This window comes from Buteo buteo, chromosome 28 (genome assembly GCF_964188355.1).
Source record: "Buteo buteo chromosome 28, bButBut1.hap1.1, whole genome shotgun sequence".
In the NCBI taxonomy this organism is placed as follows: Eukaryota; Metazoa; Chordata; class Aves; order Accipitriformes; family Accipitridae; genus Buteo; species Buteo buteo.
In genome coordinates, this window is record NC_134198.1 from 9,441,789 (window position 1) to 9,466,478 (window position 24,690).

Below are 24,690 nucleotides of genomic sequence, written 5' to 3' on the forward strand. Positions count from 1 at the left end.
TTTTGTCAGCGGCTCCGCGGGAGCCAGCGTTTTCACCTTGGCGTCCTGGTGTAGCTCCCGTGCCTCCTGTGAGGAGGAGGTAGGAGCTGGTTGTGTGGGACTGGAGAGGGGGACAGGGTTCTCTGCGTCCCTGACTCCAGGCCTCAGTCATCTTTTACATTATCTTCCCGTTGGTGGTGGTCCCTTGCCCTTCGCACCGTTAACTTTGATCCGGCTTCTCTGGCAGCTCGTACCAGCCGCCTTCTGTACCCTTCTGGTTTCGGTAATGAAAATATTCGGTAAGGTTCAGCTGACAGCTCCCTGGGCTCTCCTCGTAGCCCAGCGCTCTCCTCGTAGCCCAGCGCTCCCAGGCAAGCTCCAGGTTTCTCCATCTCTGCCAGCTCCTCTCTCTCTTCCCCACGTCTCCTGTTTTAACTAACTTCTTATGGCACTGCCAAATACTTTACTGAAATCCAGACAGTTTAGAGCTACTCATTTTTCGTGGCTAGAAAACTGGCTATTTTTAATAAAGAGAGACACCTGGTTGGTCTGTCACGATTTATTTATTTTGCGTTTTATCCAATTTTTCATTTACCCGCATTGCTTAATTTATTGTTATCTTTAAAATTCTGAAGTTTCACGTAGTACTGCTTTGTCAGTAGTGCAGTGGCTTGGGTCTGCGTATTAAATGTCGAAATATGAGGTATTCTGGCATAGTTTGGGGACTTTCATCAGTTCATTAAAACTGTCTTGATGCTGGGCTCGATTTTTTCGAATGCCACTTCTTTCAGTAAGATGATTTATGTATATACTCTTCATCTTGCACTCAGCCATGTCTTGAATGTGTTAAGCTCTTTGAATTATGTCTCTCTTTCTCCTGTCACAATATCTCTTTTCTTGCACTTACTTTTTTTTTTTTTCTTTCCTCCACATTCAACAGTTTCGTTCCCTTTCAAAAGTGAAATAAGTATTCGCTTTGTTTTGGGTACTACTGTATCCTGTTTCTCACATTACTATCTCATTATTTATTTTGTTGAAGTAATCTTACTAATCTGCTGGGTTTATTTTGATATATATTAAGTGTTTTTGTACAACTCTTAAGATATAACTCAGGCTGACTTTTAGCAGATACAGTTTTATTTGTGTGCCTTTTGTCCTCACCAAAGCAGAAGGGAATCTTTGAACATCCCAGGTCTTGTGGGTGTTACTTGTACAGGGCTGATGTTGCTTTATTTTAAAGCCTTAGCTGATAGATTGGCATCTGTGAGGTAGGAATGGAATTTAACTTCCCACAATTATTTTTAGAAAGTCTGTGTTGCAGTTCTGGCCTCCTTGAAGCAGTCGGCAAAGCTCCTGCTGACTCTAATGAAATGACTGCGTTGCCCCGAGAGTTTTTTGACATTAGGTCCTGGTAGAAGAGGGTATTTAGCGTGAATGACTCCCAAACACCCCCAGCAATCTGAAATAAGTCTGTACATTTGCTGGTTTCTTGTGCTTGGAACATCACGGGTATCAAGAAACTGAGAACTGATAGCAGCGCAGGTTAGACAGCATTAAAGATAGATATTTAGTTAGTATTATGTGTTAAAAAGGCTGACTTGTCTAAACCTAAACTGTGAAGCTTCTCGGGTGCTTTTATGTTTAAAGAGTTTTAATCAGTTATCTTCCCACACATATTTTTAAGCTCTTGAATTTGCAAGATAAATTTTCAGTTTTACAGGGTATTGTAAGCGTTCTGACAATATGATGAATTTTACACGATATGAGCTAAACCCAGTAATTAGTAAATCACTCAGCTGAAAATTTTGGGTGCTTCAAGTACTATTTTACTGCCTTCTGAAACTCAGGTAGAACTAAAATTCCCAATTTTTCTGCAGGCCACATTCAAGCTAGCACTGACTGATGATGGAACAACGTCCTTGTTAGGCAGTTGGTTTTATTTAGGTTTCTGAATAATTAATCAGTACTGTCCCCCTTGTGTTTGAGGGTCTAGGTCTATAAATACACAGCTCTACAAATGCTCTGTCAGTTGGGGTGCAGAGTCAGCGATGTGCAGGACTGGTCAGCATCGTTTGCTACTTTGCTTAGGTGAGCTAGTAATACAGGCTTGGTATAAATATCCTGTAATATCTTCATTACAAAGCCGTTCTTCCCTAGATACGGTGGAGTTCCTCTTGCTGGAAGGCAGAAATGCGTGGGTTTGCGGACGGCCGTGCTCTCCGCTTTACTGCAGGGCTGTCAGGGGCCGTTTTGTTGGTTGGTGCAAACGAGACCAGCTGCCAGTCGCTTGTTGTAAGGCGGCTCAGGAGCTGTAAATGCTGACCCAGCTTGGTTCATCGGGAGGGCAGCTGCCACGCTGGGGATCACCCAAGAACTCAGATCTTCCACCCCGCGTTACGGCCCCTTTGCATCTTCGCAGCGGACCCTTAGAGCTACACAGAGGAGTTTGTGGTTTAGCCCAGGGTGAACACTGCAGACTTTCTTAGTTTGCAAAAAAACCCCAACAATCCAAAAACCAGGCACGGAGAGAATCCGCAGAGAGCTTCTCGGGCTGTTGAGCTCCCTGACATACACAGCCCTCTGTAAATTGCAGTCGTCCTCTTTCCGACACGCACACACGTGATCCTTCTGCACGGGCACAAAAATCAATAATAAACAGTAAATGAATAACGGAAGGCCTGCCAACCAAAATCTCGCTTGTTTAGTTGCGTGTTTCTTTTCCTTTTCTAATCTAATGTGACAGAGGAGCGTGTAAGGGAGAAGGATGCTGGGGGCAACGAGATTTTACGAAGCCTTTTCTCAGAAACGCCTTTGTTTTAGGAGCGAAGGGGCTGGTGGTGCCGGGGGGGAGCCGACATCCCCTCGCAGGGCCTCGGGTGACAGGGGGTCCCGGGCTTAGTCCTTCAGAAGCTTCTCCTCGCGTGAGGATCAGAAACCCAGTGCGATGACGGAGCCGGTAGCGATGTGCCTTGTGCGGGATGGGCTCTGCCGATCTCTGGATGTATTTTTATTTGTATACGGAGGCAGTGCCGTATACCTGTGCCCTCGCCAGCCCTACCTGAGCCTGCCTGTTAAGTAAGGGCTTTGTCCTCTTCCATTCCCCCTCCCTCCTTAGATTTTTATCTGCCTTTGGTCTTTAAGGTGAAAATAAATCGGTATTAAAAGTATCTTCTCTGTTCCAGTTTATAGTGTTAGTTTACTTGGGATACGTATTTTAAACACGCAGACTGGAATTAAATCTACAGGGCAATGTTATCAGAAGGACCCGTGGTATTTCATCACCTAGATGCTTTAGTCAGTCATTAGTTTACTTATTAACATGTACTTACACTTTTTATAATAAGCATAATTATAGTTAGTAATTATACTGTAGTATAGTAATAAACCAGAAAGTGCTTTGCTAACTGAAAGAAAAGCATTAAATATCTGATATACAGTATATTATGTGCATCTACAATGCCACAGTATCCTTTTAGTTGAGTGTAATTCAGTACTGTGCATCATAGCCGTTGCTTTTGCAGGAAGTTACGCTGTCAGTTTGGAATAAAAGTTAATATTAATGAGAGATGCAAGAACACCATGAAATAATAATAAACCAAAAATACACACCAGTTCAAACAAATTTGGTTACGGTGTTTGCTTTCTGTGAATGCCTTAGTTCAGCAAGATGAACGTTGGCTGACTCGGGTCCTCAACATTGTTCTTAAAATATGGGTCCCCTGTGGGGGATCACCAACACTGCATGGCAGTAGATGGGAGCCGTCTGAAGTTTGAATTCTGTTCTTAATTTATAGTGAACAAAATAAACTGCATATTTATTTACAGAGACTGTTAACAGTACTGTTTGGCGTGTTACAGTTTAAGTTTAGTAGAAAGGATTCATTAAATTAGTTTATGAAGGGGATAAAATTATAGGTTCTATTTAGCAGATGTTTGTCATGCAGAAAACTAACTAGAAGCCAATGCGCTTGCATTTGAGTCACTTCCATTTCCTCGTGGTTGCTATTCAGATGGAAACAGTAAGATTAGACTTTTGTTCTGTGCTCTTGGTTTGTAGGTATTTTTTCCCCCCTGTCTTTGCTAGTTCCCTTCTAGTCCTTTCCTTAGCGCTTGAGCTGGGCCCTGCATCATGCCTCGCCTAAGGCTGCCTTAAACAGATTTTGCATTTGATACGCAGTAATGTGGGCAGAAGTGGAAAAGTCCATGTACAGTTTACGCACTAGAGGGCATCCTGTTAAAGACACAGGAGGCATCCAGCGACAAGGAGAGCAGTTTGAAAAAAGCTTAGGTCTGACTGTGTGTCGGAGACCTAACGCAGGGTTGTCATCTGTTTCTGACGGTGGGTGCCTGCACACACAGACGCAGCCCCATGCAGCGAACTTGTGAATGTGATGGAGCCCCTTCATATACAAGCGGAGACCCTTAACTGTCAGTATATTGCATTTTTCCGTGGAGGGGAAGTATTAAGTTGAACACAGTCATGCGATTGGTAAGAAGTACAGTTGTAGGGCCATCCTACAACTGACGTAGTCATAAGGCAAAGTCAAGTCCCACCCTTGACCTTCAGAAGTCTTCTTGCGAGGTGGTCCTCTAGATTGCTTTTAAAAGGTCAGCTGAAAGATGAGGTTTGGGAGACCCAGGTCCTGGGCTACAGTAAATTGAAGGAACAATGGTGTCTGCCATAAAGCCAGATTATTTTAAGTAGGACAAAAAATGGAAAATGTGGGACTGGAAGACTGATTGTTGACTTAAGTTGTCTCGCGTTCGTCTTCCTGAAATGATTACCACCAGATGAGCTAGACTGAGAGACTGAAACAGTTGTGGCGATGGGTGCTGCATCTGTGTGCCAACGCTCCTGCAGACTCTGGGCTTTGAGACAGTGAGGACAGTTGACATTGAGGTGCTGAGGAGGTGACTGGTACCAGGCTGCCTGCCTTTGCTCAACCCGCTGCCTCAACCGGTAAGGCCACAAAGCATTTTTACAGACTTCAAGTGATTTTTAAGGCACTGGAAAACTCACGCTAGTTTATCCTGTGGCGTTGGGTGGCAGCCCGCAGCGGTCGAGGAGCTGCCCCCGAGCACCGAGTGCCGCCTGCGCTGTGTGGCGGGAGGTGAGCAATCCCCGGCCAGAGCTGCCGGCTGCCCCCCTGGGGGCACAGCCTGACCCGCAGCAGAAGGCCGTCTCTGAAGGCTGGTGCAGAGCACCTCTGCACGTACAGCCCTTCCCTGGGCCACGGCTCGGGGTGCTTTCTTGTGGAGCCCGTTGTAAGCGCAGTCTGACGTGTGCCTGACGTGTGGGTTAAGGAAAGGCAGGTCCGGCTTGGCTGACCTTCTACGACAAGGTGACCCGCTTAGTGGATGAGGGAAAGGCTGTGGATGTTGTCTACCTGGACTTTAGTAAAACCTTTGACACCTTTTTCTACAGCATTCTCCTGGAGAAACTGGCTGCTCATGGCTTGGACGGGTGTACGCTTCACTGGGTAAAAAACAGGCTGGATGGCCGGGCCCGAAGAGTGGTGGTGAATGGAGTTAAATCCAGTTGGTGGCCAGTCACAAGTGGTGTTCCCCAGGGCTCAGTACTGGGGCCAGTTCTGTTTAATCTCTTTATCAAAGATCTGGATGAGGGGATCAAGTGCACCCTCGGTAAGTTTGCAGACAACACTGAGTTGGGTGGGAGTGTTGATGTGCTCGAGGGTAGGGAGGCTCTGCAGAGGGATCTGGTCAGGCTGGATCGATGGGCCGAGGCCAATTTTATGAAGTTCAACAAGGCCAAGTGCCGGGTCCTGCACTTGGGTCACAGCAACCCCATGGAGCGCTACAGGCTTGGGGAAGAGTGGCTGGAAAGCTGCCTGATGGAAAAGGACCTGGGGGTGTTGGTGACAGCCGGCTGAATATGAGCCAGCAGTGTGCCCAGGTGGCCAAGAAGGCCAACGGCATCCTGGCCGGCATCAGAAATAACGCGGCCAGCAGGAGCAGGGAGGTGGTTGTTCCCCTGCATTCAGCACTGGTGAGGCCGCACCTCGAGTCCTGTGTTCGGTTTTGGGTCCCTCGCTACAAGACAGACATTGACTTGCTGGAGCGTGTTCAGAGGAGGGCAACCAAGTTGGTGAGGGGCCTGGAGCACAAGTCTTGTGAGGAGTGCCAGGGGAGGTTTAGAATGGATATTAGGAAAAATTTCTTCACCAAAAGGGTTGTCGAGCACTGGAACAGGCTGCTCAGGGAAGTGGTTGAGTCACCGTCCCTGGAGGTATTTGAAAGCCGTGTAGATGTGGTGCTTAGCGACATGGTTTAGTGGTGGCAGTGCTAGGTTAACAGTTGGACTCGATGATCTTAAAGGTCTTTTCCAATCTAAATGATTCTATGATTCTATGACTCTGGCTGGCTTATTCTGTACAAACAGCAAAATTAGCTTCATTTCCTGAAGGTTTGTCTCCTCCCAGGTTGTTATTAGATATCATGTATCATCTGTCTGAGCATTCGTATATACATTCAGACATATTTTTTGTTGGTTGTTTTGTATATATGCAAACAAATTAAAGATGGTGGTTATTTTTTTTTTTTCTTCCCCCACCCCTCAGTACGGCTGATCCATTCAGGCACTTGTAACCTGTAACTGACCTGATACTGATGCAAGTCTTAAAAAATTCCCCTTTTGATTCAATATCATCCTTATAAAAGAAGAATATGTATATTGCTCATTTTTAGCATTTGACATTTTTTATCAGGGATTTGTCAGGAAAGAAGTCATTGCTTTCCTTTGGTGCCTTATTAAAAGAATCGTGTAGCAGGTTGTTCTTTTACAAATAATTTTTATTTTATAAACCAAATCAACTGAGCTCTAGTTCTGTTCATTCAGTTTGTTCTCCAGCTGCTTTATGTTCTTTCTCTGGACTGCCATTGATATTTTGTGCATGCACAATAGCATCATTTAAAAATACAAGTATGTAGGTGTTTGCAGCTGCTCAGACAGTTAAAACAAGACTCGTCAGCATCAGGGGACTCTGGAATAGCGCCTGTCTGCTTCATTGGGATTTTATCCATGAGCTTATTTTGGGAATTTAAGCTAGATTGGGGCTCAGATGACTAGTCTTTATGCAGCTGTGTATTAAATGCTAGCTCCCACCTTTATGTGATCTATCCAGATAGACCAAAGATAAATGTAAGTAAGTGGTAAAAGATGAAAAACAGCATTGCAGGTATGATTTAGAGTAGGCTGCCAAGTGCTGAGCGGTCTCAGTTTTTGTAATACTAGGTCCCCATCTGCTTTGTGGTTATTAAGTTGATTTTTGGGTGTGTGGCTTGTTGTAAGTGAACCACAACTTCAGCTAAGGAGACTTATAATGAGGCATACTAGGTAGAGGCGATTTATGTACTTAAAATTTTTGTCTGTAAAGTATTTTGGTAAGAGCAGTCTCAGCTGTGAGGTGGTTTTACGACAGATATTCATATATGGAACAAAAATATTTGCTAGTGTCTGTTAAGGCAGCAGCTTAACTAAGATTTTTAGAGAGATTTCAAAGAGAGAATACAAGAAAACAAATTTGTATGTCTACCAGGAACTTACATTGAATGTCAAGGCTATAGGGGTAGGTGTTCTGTTCCAGTGAGTCATCTCCTACATCTCTTTGCATAATATGTATTTCAGCCTTGTCCTCTCTTGCATTTAACATGGTATAAAATAATTGGAAGGGCAGACTTTTAAAGAGTAGCTGCCTTGATAGACAAGTCGTCGGCCCTTCCTTAGCTTACCACATCTTCTAATGCCAAACAACAATGGCAAGGTCAGAAGAATTAAAAGAAGTTTACATGTTATGTAGTTTCCTATGGAAATACTTTTAACAGCTAAATTTGTCCAATTGTATTGTAACATCTGAAGCTGAGAACATATAAGTGGCATGGTTTAACCACGACAAAAAATGAACATGAAATATGTGTGGAGCTTACTGTGTATTTTTCATTAAAAAAACATTCTTCATAAGTAAAGGAAAAGGCGAATAATGCCTGATTTATTGATTTATTTCTCAAGTGTTATCCAGTATCATTTGAGTGTCAAGTTCTCATTTGCTCTTCAGATCTTAAATGAGTGATAACTTTCTCACACTCTCTTCTTCCAATTGTGTTTGAATTTACTTTTTTCTTGCTTCAGCCATGTCACTACAGCCCCTTCCCAAATTTGCAGCACATGGAAGAACACGGACCGTGATGCGGAAAGAATTCAAAATCCATGTGTCACTTTCTCTTTACAATTTTAAAAGCAAATTTAGGTGAAAAGCTTTTAACATTTAGCTGTGTGGGGAGGGTGAGAACATAAAAGCTTTCCTTTCCATACTTGCATCCTCTGTGATACCCTTGAGGAGCCATCACAGTTAACATAAAAAGTATTGCATCTTTGCTAGCGTTTATTTTAATTTCCTCTACTCATGCTTGGAACTAGGCTGTCTGCTTTCCTGGGAGAGGTCCTTTGATTGAAAATAAATAGGCAGGAGGGATGGGGTTTAATTGCCATGAAAGTTCATTTCCAGTGGTCAGATGCATGAATTCAGTGTGTTGCATGAGAGAATGGGAAATGAAGCTTAATAAACTGAAGACTGGCATCCAGAGATTACCAAGAAGGAGTGTCTTCATTACCAAAACAGTGATTTTTCTCTCTTTCTCCCTCATGCGGTATAATTAACACCCATTTGCAGTACTGCTGTAAAATCTTAGTGGAGGCAAACTCTTGACGTTTTCACTCCAAAGGCAAATGAATCCCTGGCTGTTATATAGCCCTGACCTGGGAGTACGGAGAGTAAAAACCAACTGAATCATGGTTAGATTTCAGTCAGCATGAAAGCCAATGCACTTGAAGCGTCCTGTGGGAAACGCCTCATCACTGTTGCCCACCTGACTTGCGCTGCAAAAGCAGGTCTACATCTGGACAGATGTGGCAAGACGAAGTCATCTCCGTTAGCTCAAAGACTTTTTCTGTACAGTGGTTTTGCTTGGTTCTGGTTGTGACCTCCATCCCTCAGGCGTAGCTGACGTGTAGATGGCTGCTGTGCTGTTATGCCAGCAGAGCTTTGGGGGTTACCCCAGTTAGGGAGAGCGGTGATGACAGCCATTTGCGGTGAAAAATCACTTAATGCCTGACCTGCAGCCAGAAATACCTGTCAGACCACAGCCTTAGTCTTGCTTTTGCTTTTGCAGAGTGTCACATAGCTGGAGTAAGCGTGACAGGTTGCGGTGCTAACTTGGGAAGGCAAGACAGTCTCCTGTTCAAACACAATGTGATGTATGTTGAAAGCTTCTTCAGGTTAGTCTGGAAATCATCAGACAGTTTCCTGTTATCTGTAGAGCAGGGGTTTTAATGGGTTCTTGATATTTTCAAGCAGCATAGGGGGTTTTGGGTGTGCTCGCAAGCTGTGCTCCAGAAACTATGCAGAACATAGAAACCTCCATGATGGAGTCACTCAGGGCATTTCTAGTGTTGTTTTGGGGGAGGTGGGGACTGATTTTTTTTTTGGTGGTGTATATTTTTTCTTGAGAGTAAGTAATATGAGATGCAGATGCAGCTGACAATGTAGAGTAACTCTTAATGAGCAGATGCCAATTGTAATCTGCCTCTCCATCTCTAATTTACTTTCACATGTGAGTTTGCCGCTTGGCTTCCTTTTGTTACTCTTCTGGATAGTCTTATTGTAATTCCAACTTTGAGTTTTGCTAGTTCTTGACTTCAGCATCATCTTTTTGCAATGACCGTTGCAAGTAGATTATGTTTCTAGTGAAAGTCTGTTTTCTTGTCCAGTTCTCAATTTGTCCCTTATTTTATTGAATGGCTGCTTTTTTGCAATTCTATTTCTTTATTCTACATACACTTACAGTATCCCTTCTCCTTTAACTCTTACATGACCTAAATGATACTGATTTTTTTAATCTTAAAATTTTTATTGCCACTGCTACATCTCCCTCTACAGTAATCTTTTTTGGATAGGGTGGTAGTACTTAAAAAGTATGGGTGAAATACAATACATAAAAGAGATTATTTATTTCATGTTCTTTGCCATTTCTAACATTGCATTTATTTGGCTGGTTCAGGATTTTTTGCTTTTTGGTTGTTTTTTTCTGGCTTTGGCTGCAGCTGTTCATGGAGGGAGGGGATTCTGTTGAGCCATGTACAGCAGCGCTCAGATTTTCTGATCAATCTGTTGCTCTGTGTGGGGAGAGAAGAAAATGCAGTCATTGTGTTTTAAATTTAGTAACTTCTAGTAATTTTGATAATTGCTAAGATCACTTTTCCAATTATAAATAAACCACATTGTTTTAAAATATTTTTGACTAGACTGAATTCTGTCCCAAAATTGGAACAGGCTGAGGAGAGTTTGGGAAAGAAATTACGGTCAAGTTTTTGCATTCTTAACCGTAAATGGAAACAGAAGGGCATTGACTGACCAGAAGCTTTAATTTTATAGCTCTTGTAGCTAATGGAAAACATTATTTACTAAAAATGCTGTCAGATTTAGTTTGTCATGCTTCAGAGGTTCCTCTGGAGCTCTGTAGGTGGTTGAAGCCTTGGGCAAACCTTTCCATCTGATGCTCCTTGGGCAACCTGGGGAGCGCTGGAAGCTGGATGTGAATAGGTGTTAGGTGTCCTCAGGCATGAGCGAGAGGTAACCCAGCGTCACTGTCAGTGGGAGAGTGAGGCCAAACTGGCAGATGCTTGAGAATAACCATGGGTTGTCACGAAGCCCGTTTCAAGTCATTGAAAGCAAAGTCTGAGGAATTTAATGTCTTCCTTTTCCAAATTGCTAGGCAAAGGCTGCAAAGTTTGATGAAGTAGCAAGGTGATTAGTTGAGCTTAAGGAGAGCTTGTCAGGCAAAAAACCTAAATCTGGTCACTGCTTCTTTAGCTGTCCTGAATCCGTTTACTTCCATGGACTAAATTAGTTGGACAGTTTATTTACACCACTTGAAAATCATCCGTCTTTTTACGTAGGTTTGTCAAGATTTATGAATTGAGGAGAGGGTTAGCATGTGGCAGACAAGAAAGTCATTGAGATGAAGTGACTGATGTAGCTGAACATGAGCAAACTGGTGGTTTGATGCTGTGGGCCCTATCTTTGCCCTCCAAGAGACTCACTGTTTTCTCTCCTCTGTGTACCATGTGGCATCTTCCTCTGTGTGCCCGTTATATGAGTCTTACAGCTGGGAGATGGACATGAATCTCCTTCCAGTGTCTGACCATTAAACACGATGTGTGTGTGTTGGGGTGTCACTTCTGATCTCTCATCCTGGGGCCAGGACACCTCTCCTATGAAGAAAAGCTGAGAAGGTTGGGATTGTTCAGCCTGGAGAAGAGAAAGCTCTGGGGAGACCTTATTGTGGCCTTCCAATATGTAAAGGGGCTTACAAGAAAGGTGGGGACAGACTTTTTACCAAGGCCTGTAATGACAGGACAAGGGGCAGTGGTTTTAAATTGAAAGAGGGTGGGTTTAGATTGGACATAAGGAAGACATTTTTTACAATGAGGGTGGTGAGGCACTGGAACAGGTTGGCCAAGAAGTTGTGGATGTCCCATCATTGGAAGTGCTCCAGGTCAGGTTGGACGGGGCTTTGAGCAACCTGGTCTAGTGAAAGATGTCCCTGCCCATGGCAGGGGAGTTGGACTAGAAGATCTTTAAAGGTCCCTTCCAACCTAAACCATTCCATGGTTCTATGATCCTGAAATCAGCCTCTCTGGAAAATCTTTACAACAACATGCCAAAGTGTTTTACAGTGTTGGGAAATTATAGATAATTGTGGGTGTTAAAAGTTTGACATTTTAAAGTCCTACACAGGAATGTTTCAGCTGTAATAAGATCTTGACTGTGTGTTGTGGTTTTGACTGTTTAATTTGTACGATGTAGACATTTCATGAATTTTTCCATTTTCTCTAAAGCCAAGATTAAAGACCTTTTATGCACTATTTGCTACTTCTTTTATAGACTTGGAAGAGTCCATAATCTTGGAAGAGATTTCCAAACAGTAGATGTGTTTGAAAAATCCTGCAATCTCAAATCAGTATGTAGGGCTCTATTTTAGGTTAAAAGATTTTTACCAGATATTTGTCTTCTTTCTGCTGTTGGTTTGTTAGCAGTTTTTCATCTTCAGCGTTAACCAGAAACAGAAACTTAAGGAATCAGTGTTACTTTGTTCTTTATTTACTAGTAAGTGAGAAGCTCAGAAGCTTCTAGGCGTGTTTGTAACCATGTATGAAATATCCCCATATAAACTTATGAATTCCGTTCTGGTGTATGAAAACCATTGATAGTTGTAACTTGTGTTCTGGTTCACAGCATTTCTATCTCAGCACAGATGTGATACTTTATGAAAAGTCAGGGCCAGAGGAGATTTTCTGGCACAGCAAGGTACAGTCTGAACAGCATTTCCATACAACTGTGGCAGTCATTTTCTGCCAGCGAGACCCCCAACTTTAGAAAGTCTCCCTGCGCAATTAGGCAGAAACCAACCACGCTCGCGAGCCGATATGGATTTCTGCTCTGTGAACTGCATGGATGGCAAGAGAAATGCCTTTGATAAAATGAGATCCCATAGGAATAAAGGCCTTTTACCCTAATGGACAAGAGTCAGAAGAGGCAAGAAGGACTGTTGGGATTTGGGGTTTGGGTAAACCCAGGGCTTTAGGATGGGATAAGGTCCAACTGGTAGGGTGCGTTGGATTTATGTTGCTTTTCAAGGTTAGACATTTGTGACTAGCAACCTTGTTTATCCAGTTTCTTTGGATAGATTGTCCCATGTAGGTACAGGTAGGGCAGTGGCACGTCCATACCCCTTCTCTGGGACACATCTGCCTTAAATACCTGGGGGCTCCAGGAGGCTGCGTCTTTAGGCATGGGGCTGAGACCGCTGGACTCTGCCAGGAATATGAGGTGAGAGCCTGCTCATTAGTGATGACACATGGGTTTTCTGAGGGAATCTAATTGTAAAAATAACTGTGGAGGTACAATTGATTTTCTTATTTAATGTCCTGTTAATACTGCCGTGGAAGGTAGATATCCTTGGGAGCTCCATCGCCATGGAGATAAATGTCGTCTCCTCTTCCGAGTACAGCACGTACTCAAACAGGATCTGGTCTGTGGATGTGTAAGGTCTCCACAAAGGCATGGATACTGTTTTCTACAAATACTTTGTCAGGTGCAGTGTGTTCTCTAAGAGAATCCTGTGCTTTCCACTTGGCAAACCGTGGTGTCAGCAGGGCAGCAAATGCTACAGCTTTCAAACAGGAGATACAGTCCATGATTCTGCCCATGTTGCCTCTGTTAAGCCAATTTTAGAAAACTGTGTATTTATAACTGTCTTTAACCTTTTAATGGAGTTGAGAGAAAATGCTTAATAGAGGTCAGACCATTGTATGTTTTGATTACCACTTGGGTTTTTACACAACTTATTTAATTCCAGGGCGACATTATCCTGTTACATTTTTTTCTGAATGGTCTGACCTGCCCACAGTGGTGTCAATAGCTGATTTCTCACTGGCTTTTATAGGTGGAAGTTCATGGCAAGATGAATAAAAGTATGTTTTCATGTTTGGTCATGAATTTGTGGTTTGAACCTAAGTTGTGTGTGGTTTTGAATAATTTCATATGAAAAATAGCAGCATAACTTCTATTATTTCACATACAGCCTATTCCTACTTGTTTCAGCAGAAGGAACCTAAAAATAAAAATAAAAGATCATGACAGTGAGCAAAGCCAGAGTAAAAATTCAGCTAAAGGAAAGAAGAAATGTAGCAATTTAATGGAAATTTATTTGCAGTAGTGTTTCCTATTTTTTCCCCTAGCTGCACACCGTAAGATACATTTAGTCAATACAGTATCTTACTACCTACGAGATCCCTAAGTGCAGTGGAGGGATTCACCTGCTTTTACATCACATGGCAGGAGCACTTTTGTACCAAAGTGTAATGCAGTAAGCAGGGAAGCAAGGAGTAATTCCTGGTTGTGACTGAAATTGCCTGTCCAGACTCGTGGAGTAGCTCCATGGCCTTGGCATTTATAAAAGCTGAATTTACAAAACCTTAAAATCTGAATGTGCCACTTGGACCTGACATCTACCCTTCCTCATCACTGACACAAAACACACTTACCTTTATTTATCAGTGCTGTGGGGAAAAAGAAGGAGGAATGAACTAGTTTGTTAGAAGTGCCAGGCATTTGACCTCACTTTCTATGCAGGTATGATATGCTTTTAAGAAGTAACAGGGAATTATGGTATAGGAGACCTTCTCTCTCCTCGTCTGGGATAGGAGACATTCCTTAGGAGAACAGACCTACGTTGGGATCAATGAGAATTTGTTTGAGAAAGGCAATCTAGTTTTAGACCTATATTATCTCCTATTAAATATTGAACTTTACTTATTTGAAGGCCCAGAAGGTCTGCCATGCTCCTAACATGGACAACATAATTTAAGTGTTTGTTTCAGTAGCTGACCAATTATGTGCCACTGAAATACATGTACCCTTCAGACAGATCTCCAGCTGTTGATTAGTGCTATTGCAAAGAGTCAGTCTTTATCCAAGTTTTTATTACTGCAGTTTTTTATTATTGCTGAAATTGGAAATGAAGAGCTGTGGACACTTGCTAATAGAAGACTTGTTTTTTATTCTGTTGCCGTTCTGAATCATATTTCCTGTGAAGGGCCTGAAATATCATGGAAATGATGACTAAGAACATTTGTTTTAAAATATATTATGCTGTGTTCTTAGCCATAGGTTTAAAAATAAATTGTCTACTGAGGAAAAAATGTTGGGCATGTTCCAGTTTCACAACAAAAAGTGGGAGGTGGGGTCAGATGCTCTGTGCTTGGGCTGAAAAGGAAAAGTGCAGAAGGGTTGGGTAAAAGGCATTTCATGGAGAGCCAAAGGAGAAGTCCAGCTGCACGTCTTGCATGAGGGAAAAACTTCAAAAGACTCTCTCAGTATTTCTGAAAGTCAGTGCAACTCTCTGTATACAATCGGCAAAGGAGAGTTGATAGATAAAGGTGGCAAGAACTCTATCACCAGATTATTTCTACTTTTACCTTTTTTTTTAATGTTGCTCTTTTAGTTATTTTGTGTACTGCGGTTGTGATACAGAGAATGGAGTTAGTCTGAAGGTAGAAAGCCATCATTTGGTATGTTCCATGTCAAGCATAACATAGAACGAAACTCTTCTGTGAGTGTTGCAGAAGATGCTTTAGTACTAAATGCTTTTCTAGCTTTTAGACATCATCCTTCAGCCTCTGGTTTTAATCCTAGACTTCAGAGTTTGTATGTTTTATACAGGCGTGAACACACAGACCTCTCTGGCCTCTGCAGCATTCACTTGAATATCAGTGATAAGAGACTTTGGTAACAAACGATGTGGGCATGGGTCAGTGGTACAGGTGAGCTACTGGACTGGTTAATGTCTCCAAAATGAAGTTGTTCTGAATTTCCTTCCACATCATCAGACATCTAAATCCTATTTTCAGAAGTGATGCGACTTTCTAGGAAAGCCAGTGGTACTTGAATAAAGTTCCTCATTAAATTTTGAAAAAGATACTTGGGTTTCTAGAGTTTCAGTGACACAGCTGAACCAATATTTAAATAAATACATGTAGGTAAGGCATGAAGTGTTTTTTGAGACAATAAGAACAGGACAATAAACAATCGTGAAAGGATGACTGAGAGAAAAATACATCACATCCAGAGCACATGATATAGCTGATTTTGATAGCATTGCTCCTTTCAGGGCCGTAATTTCTTTCTGTCTGCGATATGTTGGGGTGTTTTTTTTTCTTAATAAAAATCCAGTGGCAGTAGGTAGGACGAAACTAAGATGCATATAAAGGTCCTACTGAAATGGAGCGAGCTTTGAGAGGTGTTCTGGACTCTCTGCACACCCGAACAAAACACCATGAAACGATTCAAGAAAACACGAGGCACCTTTGGGAAATGGGTCGGGCTGGGCTGGGCTGCGGGTGCTGGCATCTGCATCTCAGGACACGGGCACCCCGCTTCCCATCTCTGCCTTGCCTGGCCCCGAGTCAGTGGAATTGTCCAGAGCAGGAGGACGCTTCGATCGAAGCCTGACTCACAGTGATCAGAGGTGAAAAAAGGTGCTCTGACCAGGGGGCTCTGAGGGGTCCTCCTTCTTCCTCCTGGCCTGGGAGCCTGTCTGGGCTTCTCTGACAAAGTGTCATTGGAATTCATGCTCTTCCATGAAATACATTGATACAGTTGAAAGGGCTGCCAGCAGAAAAATCCCTCCTTGCTCTCCTAGGAAGACAGTGAATAGGAGGCTACTGAGAGATACTTAATAGAATTAGTCTTATAAACCTGTCATAGCATAATTTATGCTTTCCTCTCTGTGGAGGCTACTGCTTTCCTGCTGCAAGTATTGTGAGAAAGTATAGAACAGTCCCAGACTGAGAGAAGAACAGAGTGGCTGTGAAATCCTGTTCTCATACGAATGCTGAGAAAGATTACTTGAAAAATGTGTAGGAAGAAAAATAACAGTGACTGTTACAGATAAGAAGAAAAGTCTTAATTCTTAAGAGAACATAAGCTTTGCCACATGTTAGGGAAAATTAAATAAAGAACCCTGAAAAAATATTTTGAAATATTAGTGGGTTGTTTGTTTGTTTTTTTTTAAACAGTGAAGCTTGCAGTGTTGTCTCCATGGCCATCACCATGTTCCCTTCCCACTGACAGATCTGTGAGATTGTACAAGTAAAGAAAGCACTTCATTTTCTTCTTTAGTGTTTCTGTTTCTTTTTTCTTCTTTTTCTTCCTTCTTTTTTTCTTCTTTTTTTTTTTCTTTTGGTCATATACATCCTTAAGGTTCAGACACTTGTTTTCATCTAATACTTGGGGGTTTCTGTCCTTTTTCAGCTTACCCTTGAATTTACAGGTAAGGTCAAGCTTGGTTGTTTAATCGTTAGCCTTTTAAGGTTTATTAAGATCTAGTCTCCATTCTTCACTTGAGTTCATGTCACTGTGCTTCGCCATGTGGTCAACACGTATAAAACCTGCCGTGCTGTAGTGCAGCCAAAAGAGCGTTGCTTCTCATCACTGCAGCCGCTTCTCGGAGTTTGCTCATGGCTGAGGTTGGACGTTTTTTCTTCCATCTGCTGGAATCCCGGGGACGTTACAATGCAATATTGTTCCTGGCACGGAGCAGTGAACGTGATCTTTACTGTGGGAAAATTCCTCTGACAGCAGCCGTGCTGGTTGGGAGGAGGTTTGTTGTTGATGCTCTCTTCGGTCGCAGGATGTGGCTTGGGTGGCCGTGACCGCACGGAGGGGGACAGATGACGCTCCTGCCACGTTACTCTCTTAACCTTCTCCCACCTCCTGCCATTCTTCTCGTGTGCTCACTCCTCAGTCTGTCCTGACTCTGTCTCTTCTCTGCAATGTGTTTTGATTGCCGGGTCTCTGGCTTTTCAGCAGAGCCTGGACCTTGAAGCGCAGCTCTCTATTGCAGTCTCGTAAAGATTTTAGGTAAAACGGTGTTGCAAATGCAACTACATTCCTGTAGCAGTGAAGCCCTTGGCTGACCTGGGAAAGGACCCTGGTCTGTTGTGTGGATCGCTGCCACGCAGCAAGCCGGCGATGTTTAGCTTGAGTTCTTCACTTTTTGCTGGAAAGGGCTCTGTATTGCACTGCTGTGATGATACTAGACAGTCTTTTGCATAGTGCTTTCGTTAGCCTGCTATTTCTCAGACAAGACTTTTGCTGTCCGTTAAGTCCTGTGAAGGTGGGCTTTGATAAGAACAACTTACAGGTAGTTTTTTTAGCTCCCTACCAAAGAAGAATCAGGCATTTGGAAAAACTGGGATAGCCAAGTCCACTCTGGGGCAGTGGATTTGGGCTCTGAGGCACACAAGGAGGCTCATGATGTGAGCGGTTTTTTGGGGGTAGAGTGCGTGATGGTGGTTGATGGGGAATCTCCGGACCCTGGCAGGGTGGGCACTTGTCCCCCGTTCCTGGAGTGGTCACTAGGTCCTTGTCTCAGTCAGAAGGTGGCTGTGTCTGGACTAGAAATGGGTGAGGAACAGGAGCACAAGGAGGAGGACTTGTGTAAGGCTTCAGTCATGTCTGCGTGAAGGGTAGGTACATGCCACGTGGGAGAGCTAATACTTACTACTGCAGAAACACATCTGAGTACTGTGTAGAGAGCACTGGTGTGAAATTTGACAGCCCAGCTCCTTCTGGCAGGGTCTGAAGCTTTTAAATAGAAACTGTACTGGAGCTCTTGGGAAGCTGTTACCCAGGGTGGGGGTCTGGAGGTAGGGGTGGCACCAGGAGGCTCACTGCACTCTGCTGTCAACATTTTCTAAGCAGTTGTGCAGGTTGTAGAAAGAGGTCTTGAGAGTTGGGGGATGGAAGTGGAAAGAGAGATGGTTTCTCTTTCAGTGTAGGAGCAATGAGGTGAGACTTTGACAGGGCAAAAGCCTTCCTAAGGTCCTGTTGGCAGCTTGAAGACAGCAAACTCTATGCAGTAAATAAAGAGATAAATAGATAAAAGGGCAAAAGAGAATGAGTGAAAGATGCCTGGTGAGCTCTCCCTCCGCAGTGGGAATTCAGAGACTGTACTGGGTCCACCTTTGTGGGACTGTGCTGCATTTCCCTGAACTAGCTTCTGCCTTCAGACCAACTCTTGTCATTTGAGATGGCGCACTCTGTTCCCAGTTAAGCAGCACCTTTAAATCTAGAGAACCTTACATTTCTTTTCAAACTTTATTCAGAAATCACTTCAACCATCATTGAAATGAAAAAGGATGTTTTCTATTTCCCAGAAGAACTGTACTCTTTTTAAAAGCATAGCTTATACATGCAGTCTGTTGGTATCTAAAGGCTCTTTTATCCAAAAGCCGAGTTCTGCCTGTTTGCAGAACACTATGTTAGATCTGCTGGTGTGGTATGTAGGGGGTGCAAAGGTGACCAAAGGCTGTGTTTTTAGTGAGCTTGATCATGACCACAACATTTTCTGCAGTAATAGCATCCCAGGTGATGGGAACCCTCTGATCCCACGGATCAGTAAAGGTGGCAGAGGTGGCCGTGGGTGAGTGGTGACCGTGCTCCCTTGAACAGCTTTCCGCGGGTGGGCAGCCGCTCTCGCCGTGTGCTCTACCCCATGTGCTCTACCCCATGTGCTCTACCCCATGTGCTCTACCCCATGTGCTGCTCGGCCAGGTCTATTCCCAGACCTGGTTCCCCACATGCCGCTCAGGAGAGCGAGTACCAAAAGGTGGGTTTAAGGAGCATGGACTCACATGGGTTCAGTGAGCACGTGGCTGCTGAAAGCAGGGTAGCAGTGCCGGGGCACAAGTGCGTGCAACCGAAGGGGATCATAAACCAGCTCTAGTAGAGCCTCTAAAGCCGTAGTTTTGTGAACTTCTGGTGCTGAGAAATGCAGAAATCCATAGCTGGCTCCTGCAGAAGCAATGAAATTATGCCGCAGTATTGCCGTAATAAGTGTGGATTTATGGATTATTTTCAAGAAACAATAAAAAGCATTGTAACTTTTAAAAAAACATAAACCATTATTTGTTTCTGAACTACTATCTAGCCCATTTACTGTGCAATACCCCAAAGTACATTATGGTAAAGTCCTTGATTTGGGAAATCAAAGGTTTGAATGATCTTCCTTTATCTGCAGAAGCTTCAGAACTGCCTGACACGATCTCTTTCATTGGGCTTGATGACATGGAAATGTTCAGTCATGTCATCACAGCATGGTTTTTTTTCCTTAGACTGCAGTTGAAAGAGTTACTTCTATACTATTAGGTCTGAAAAAAAGTCCTGTTATTATTGCAATTTCTAATTTTTTTAAAGATGCTGAAAGGGGGAAAGCAAAGACATACTTTCTGTGGCTTACCACTAGTATTTTTTAATGTATTAAAATCTATTTATTATACACTCTTAAACATAGCTTAGTCTAATCATTAGTATTATTGGGGTCTTAATTTGGTAGAAGTCGTGGATTGTTTGTTAAAGTTTTCACTATAAAATGTTCCTCACAGAGATCTATGTTTATGCTTCAGTAGCTCTGCATTAGGAGAAGGCACTATGTTGTGCTTTCAGATCCAGGCTTCCTGCTCCTTAAAACCTGCTGACTTTATGTCGTGGTTTAACCCCAGCCAGCAACTAAGCACCACTCAGCCGCTCACTCACTCCCCCCCCACCCAGTGGGATGGGGGAGAAAATCAGGAAAAGAAGTAAAACTCCTGGGTTGAGATAAGAACGGTTTAATAGAACAGAAAAGAAGAAACTAATAATGATAATGATAACACTAATAAAATGACAGCAGTAGTAATAAAAGGATTGAAATGTACAAATGATGCGCAGGGCAATTGCTCACCACCCGCCGACCGACACCCAGCCAGTCCCCGAGCGGCAAATCCCTGCCCCCCCCTTCCCAGTTCCTAAACTAGATGGGATGTCCCATGGTATGGAATACACCGTTGGCCAGTTTGGGTCAGGTGCCCTGGCTGGGCATGAGAAGCTGAAAAATCCTTGACTATAGTCTAAACACTACTGAGCAACAACTGAAAACATCAGTGTTATCAGCATTCTTCACATACTGAACTCAAAACATAGCACTGTACCAGCTGCTAGGAAGACAGTTAATTCTATCCCGGCTGAAACCAGGACACTTCATTATATCTCTTTTTACCTCAAATGCAGTGATGGACAGAACACTTTTCTTGCACAGAATACTTTTCTTGCATGAATAGTCCTAGACAAATTACAGAAACCTGAAGAATATTCAACTGTTAAGGCTGAGTTTCAATTTGAGGTTAACTCCAAAGGCGTGTACAAAAACCTTGATATTCTGATTTTAGAAAAAGGATGACAAAAAGAATCAAGTTATATGGCCATCTGCTTTAAGTGCCATTATTTAAATAAGTTGTGCACATTGTTGTCCCCTTATTTTCATCCATCTGGCTGAGATGAAAGGGTGTTTTGATCGGGAGATTGCAAGGAACGGTGCAGTCTGGGCCAGGAGAAGCTGCAGCCTTTGAGGTGGACTGGATACACAGACTGGATTCCCAGCGGGACCCAGTGGCAGGACAAGAGGCAACGGGCACATGCTGAAACACAGGAAATTTTGTCCAAAGAAAGGAAACGCTCTTTACTCTGAGCGTGGTCAGACACGGGAGGAGGTTGCCCAGAGAGGCTGTGCAGTCTCCGTCCTCGGAGACATTCAAAACCCGGGTGGACGTGACCACGAGCAACCTGCGGCCGCTGGCCCCGCTGGAGCAGGGGGCTCGGACTCCCTTGCAACCTGCGCGATGATTTAGGAGAGGCTTCAGGCAGAGGGTATGGAGCAAGGCACAAGAGAGCGGAGAAGCCGATTTTTCTATGGTCTTGAGAAGAGGAGGGACTTGGCTGTGCATTGGGAAGGGCTGGTGCTCCCCAAGGGGGGACGAACACTGGTCCAGCAGAGCTCTGGGTTAGGAAGCACGGGGCAGGCGTGGGGCAGCTCTGGGAAGAGCAGGGCTGGGACCTGGCCTTGGCTGTGGACGGGTAGGTGGAACAAGCGGCCACCGTGCTATATCCGTTTCATCTAACTCGTATTTTGGCTCCAGTAAAGATCTGCGGACATGACTGTCTTGCTCTGTTTGAACCATCCTCAGAAGGTGATTTATCACTTCACTGTGACTTTTTGCAAGGGGGCTGTCCACACTGTCCATCCCTTGGTCCTGTAGGTTTGTATTTGATTTGTTTTTGCTTTGTGTTTGCTGCTGGAGACGTAGTAGTCCTTGTCTGTTATAAACTAGTGAAGCACTCTGTTTTAAATAGGCAGTATTAATAACAACATAAACCAAGAAAAACTAAAAAGACAGATTTTAAAGAAAATAAATGCTTTAACTGCAGCTTGCTAACGAGGAAATTGCCCCTTCCGAAAGCTCCTGCCCTGGAGACATCTCCTGGCTCTGTAGCTTACTGCACATAAATCCAATGCGCTTTACGGCAGAGCTGAACTATGACTGTGGCTGTTGCAAGTAAAATATTCCGGTTCCCTTTTGGCTTCCACAGTGAGTGTTAAGTGTGTGTCTGTCCACTGCCTGTGTCAGGGCAGGCCCTTATCAAAGGACACGTAGGGCACATTTCAACAAGTGGGTTTTTTTACTCTTTTATGTTATTTCAGAGCAAAGGAAAAGTTATTGGCATTTCCTTAAGCAACTGTTATCTAACTAACTGCATTTAAATTGATGTTAATTCAAGCTAGTAAATGGCAATGAAAAGTCGGTGAAGGGTTAGTTTGCTGATGAAATACAAATTCATGTACGTGTTGCTTTCGTTTACATCTGTAATGCAGGGCTGAAGTTGAACCGAGTGAACTATTTTTTTCATAGAATATATTCTGTAAAAATAATTGTTCTGGTAAGAAGCAATTATTGCATACAATGAAAGCAATGTTCCAGAAGAGTCTTAACTCTCTCTGCACAGACACGAGAAAGATATTTGGAGTAAGGGGCACGCTGAGCACACGATTAAGACATAGTGGGACTTTCTACTGAGGTCTTTTCCCTGGGACCTGACACGGCATGCCAGGGGAGACTGTGTTCATAGCTGGGCACTTGATATGACATACCCTTTTCTTATTAAAGTACTTAACCCTTTGGTTTTCCCTACCTGTAATGTGATGCACCAATTTCAGTCAAACACACAGTTAGCAACAAGTGAATTAATGAGGCCTGAAAGTCTGTTTTTACCAGTTTACAAAGAGATGCGAGGGTTGAGATCAGGGAAGGTGTCATACTGGACGGTGTCCATCCAGTGCACTCTTTCCAGTGTTTGGTGTGAGCTGAAGAAAGGCACAATAGTCTGTGTCTTTTGGAATTTTTTTGGAATATATTTTGGAATACATTTTCTTGAGAATTTTCATTAAAAAAAAGATGAAACTATTTGCACAAAGATGTATTTCTCATGCTGTTTGACTGAAGTTTAAAGGACCCACGAGCCTCTGCTCTCAGGGTGCCCGTAGGGGTCCTGCGGCATGGCCGTGGTGGTGCAGAGCTAGCCTTAATCAACCGAACGCAGAAGGCGAGTCATTTCTTGTGCTTGAGGTTGCATTTTGGCCACCCACCAAACCATCTTCTGTGAAGGATAAGTGGTGTCAAACACTACTTGTCTGTATGTAAACAGGGCCGGAGGCTAAAGTGGGTAAATAACACTGACAACAAATAGCGCTAAGCAGAGCCTGTGGCCATCTGAAGGCTCATGGGTTTCATGAAGCATCACGGGGCGACGCTGGGAGGCGAGCTGCCAGCCCTGCAGGCTGAGCAGAGCCGTATGCACTGCATGCTCTGCTACGAGCTGAAGCTCTTCAGTCTGGTTTGACAACTGATGAGGTGGCGTTAAGTAAACAAATCAGGTATGCCAGAAGGGCCACAAACCCTTCGACTTGAAGAAAGGAATGCATCTCCATACTTAAATTTGTTAGGAGGAGGAATGGAGACTTGCTCTTCGGTGAAGTGACATCTGCTGATTTTATCCACTTTGCGTATCTGCAAACACTATGCTCAGCATGACCTTCGTGCCTGGGCTGATGAAGTTGATAAACTCTATGTGCTATCTAGTGCAGGACACAAGCCCTTGAATCTTTCATGACACTGAAGGCAGAGAAGTGGTACAATGCTTCCGAGTATTGAGGTATCACTGGTGTTACAGACATCTATGCAGCAGCAGGGGGGAGGAGGGTGCCTCTCTCACTGAACACTTGTTTTTTATGTGACTTGATCATGCCACGGTCTGGGACCTGTTCAGGGGGAACTTGCACCCATAGCAGAGTTCACAGTTCAAGGTGGGTTTGGACTGTAAGCAATCTACTTTTCCTTCCTTGAAGTATGGGGCCCCTGACCTCAGCATAGCCTTCTCCTTTTCGTATGCTTCCCCTAAAATTCCCAGAAACATGGGAGGCACGCACTTCTACGCATATGTAGATGTCTGCATCCGAGCTGCTGAAGCCTGACTCTGTGTGTACTCTCTCTGTAGTCAGCAGAGAGAAATAGGCGCTGCTGGAGTTGGCAACTGCTGAACCGACAACAAAACTATTCAGAACATCAGTGCTGTCTAATCATGCTGACCAGGACTTTTCCTGGGATGAGTGTTGTGGAGATTGGGAGCTGCAACCTCCATGTCTCCATCCTCTCCTCGTGCTGCTGGAATACAGCGGGTACCACCACCCGCCTGCCCAGGGCAGAGACCAGGAGGGGGGACACAAGTTCCGTGGTCTGCTCAGAGGGAGGCCCACAACTAGTACCAAGTTTCTGAGAAACCTGAATAGTGCTAATGTCTGATCATTTAATTGCCGCTAAGTTGCCAGTGCCGCTTACTCTCATGCGCATCTGGAGCCATGGTTCTACCGTGGCGGTCACACGTTGACCATCAGCGGGCAGAAGGTGTAAGCCATAGTTATTGAGGCTTCTTTGTGTTTTGGCAGCACGGTGGTTTGCTGAGAGGAACACTGTGGACCAGTAAGTGCCGTGAGCTCCTAGCAAAGGTCTGCTGTATGTCCTAAGATGAATTCCCACATGGAGTTGGGCTTAGGAGTCTCTGCGGTTTTCCTTTGTGCCTGGTGCGCGGTGGGAAGGATGTTGGTGCAGTTGACACTGCCATGAGGAGGGCAGATGCCATCACCCTCTGCAATCTTATTTTCCTCTAACTGTGTATGTAAGCATTCTATTACTGTGACTAAACA

General features: G+C 43.8%; 1 protein-coding gene across 5 annotated transcripts in view; it reads left to right on the forward strand.

Moving 5' to 3' along the window:
• Positions 1-24,690, forward strand: part of ST7 (suppression of tumorigenicity 7) — a 154,675-nt gene that overhangs the window by 10,333 nt on the left and 119,652 nt on the right. The window contains exon 1 of one of the 5 annotated variants that reach the window (XM_075059153.1): positions 9,234-9,271. The exons of 3 other annotated variants lie outside the window; for them this stretch is intronic. In XM_075059153.1, the coding sequence (XP_074915254.1) occupies positions 9,249-9,271 (23 nt within the window). In that variant the 5' untranslated portion in view covers positions 9,234-9,248. Of the gene's footprint in view, positions 1-9,233; positions 9,272-24,690 lie in introns of those variants that run through there. One more of the 5 variants, XM_075059149.1, reaches the window with a different exon arrangement.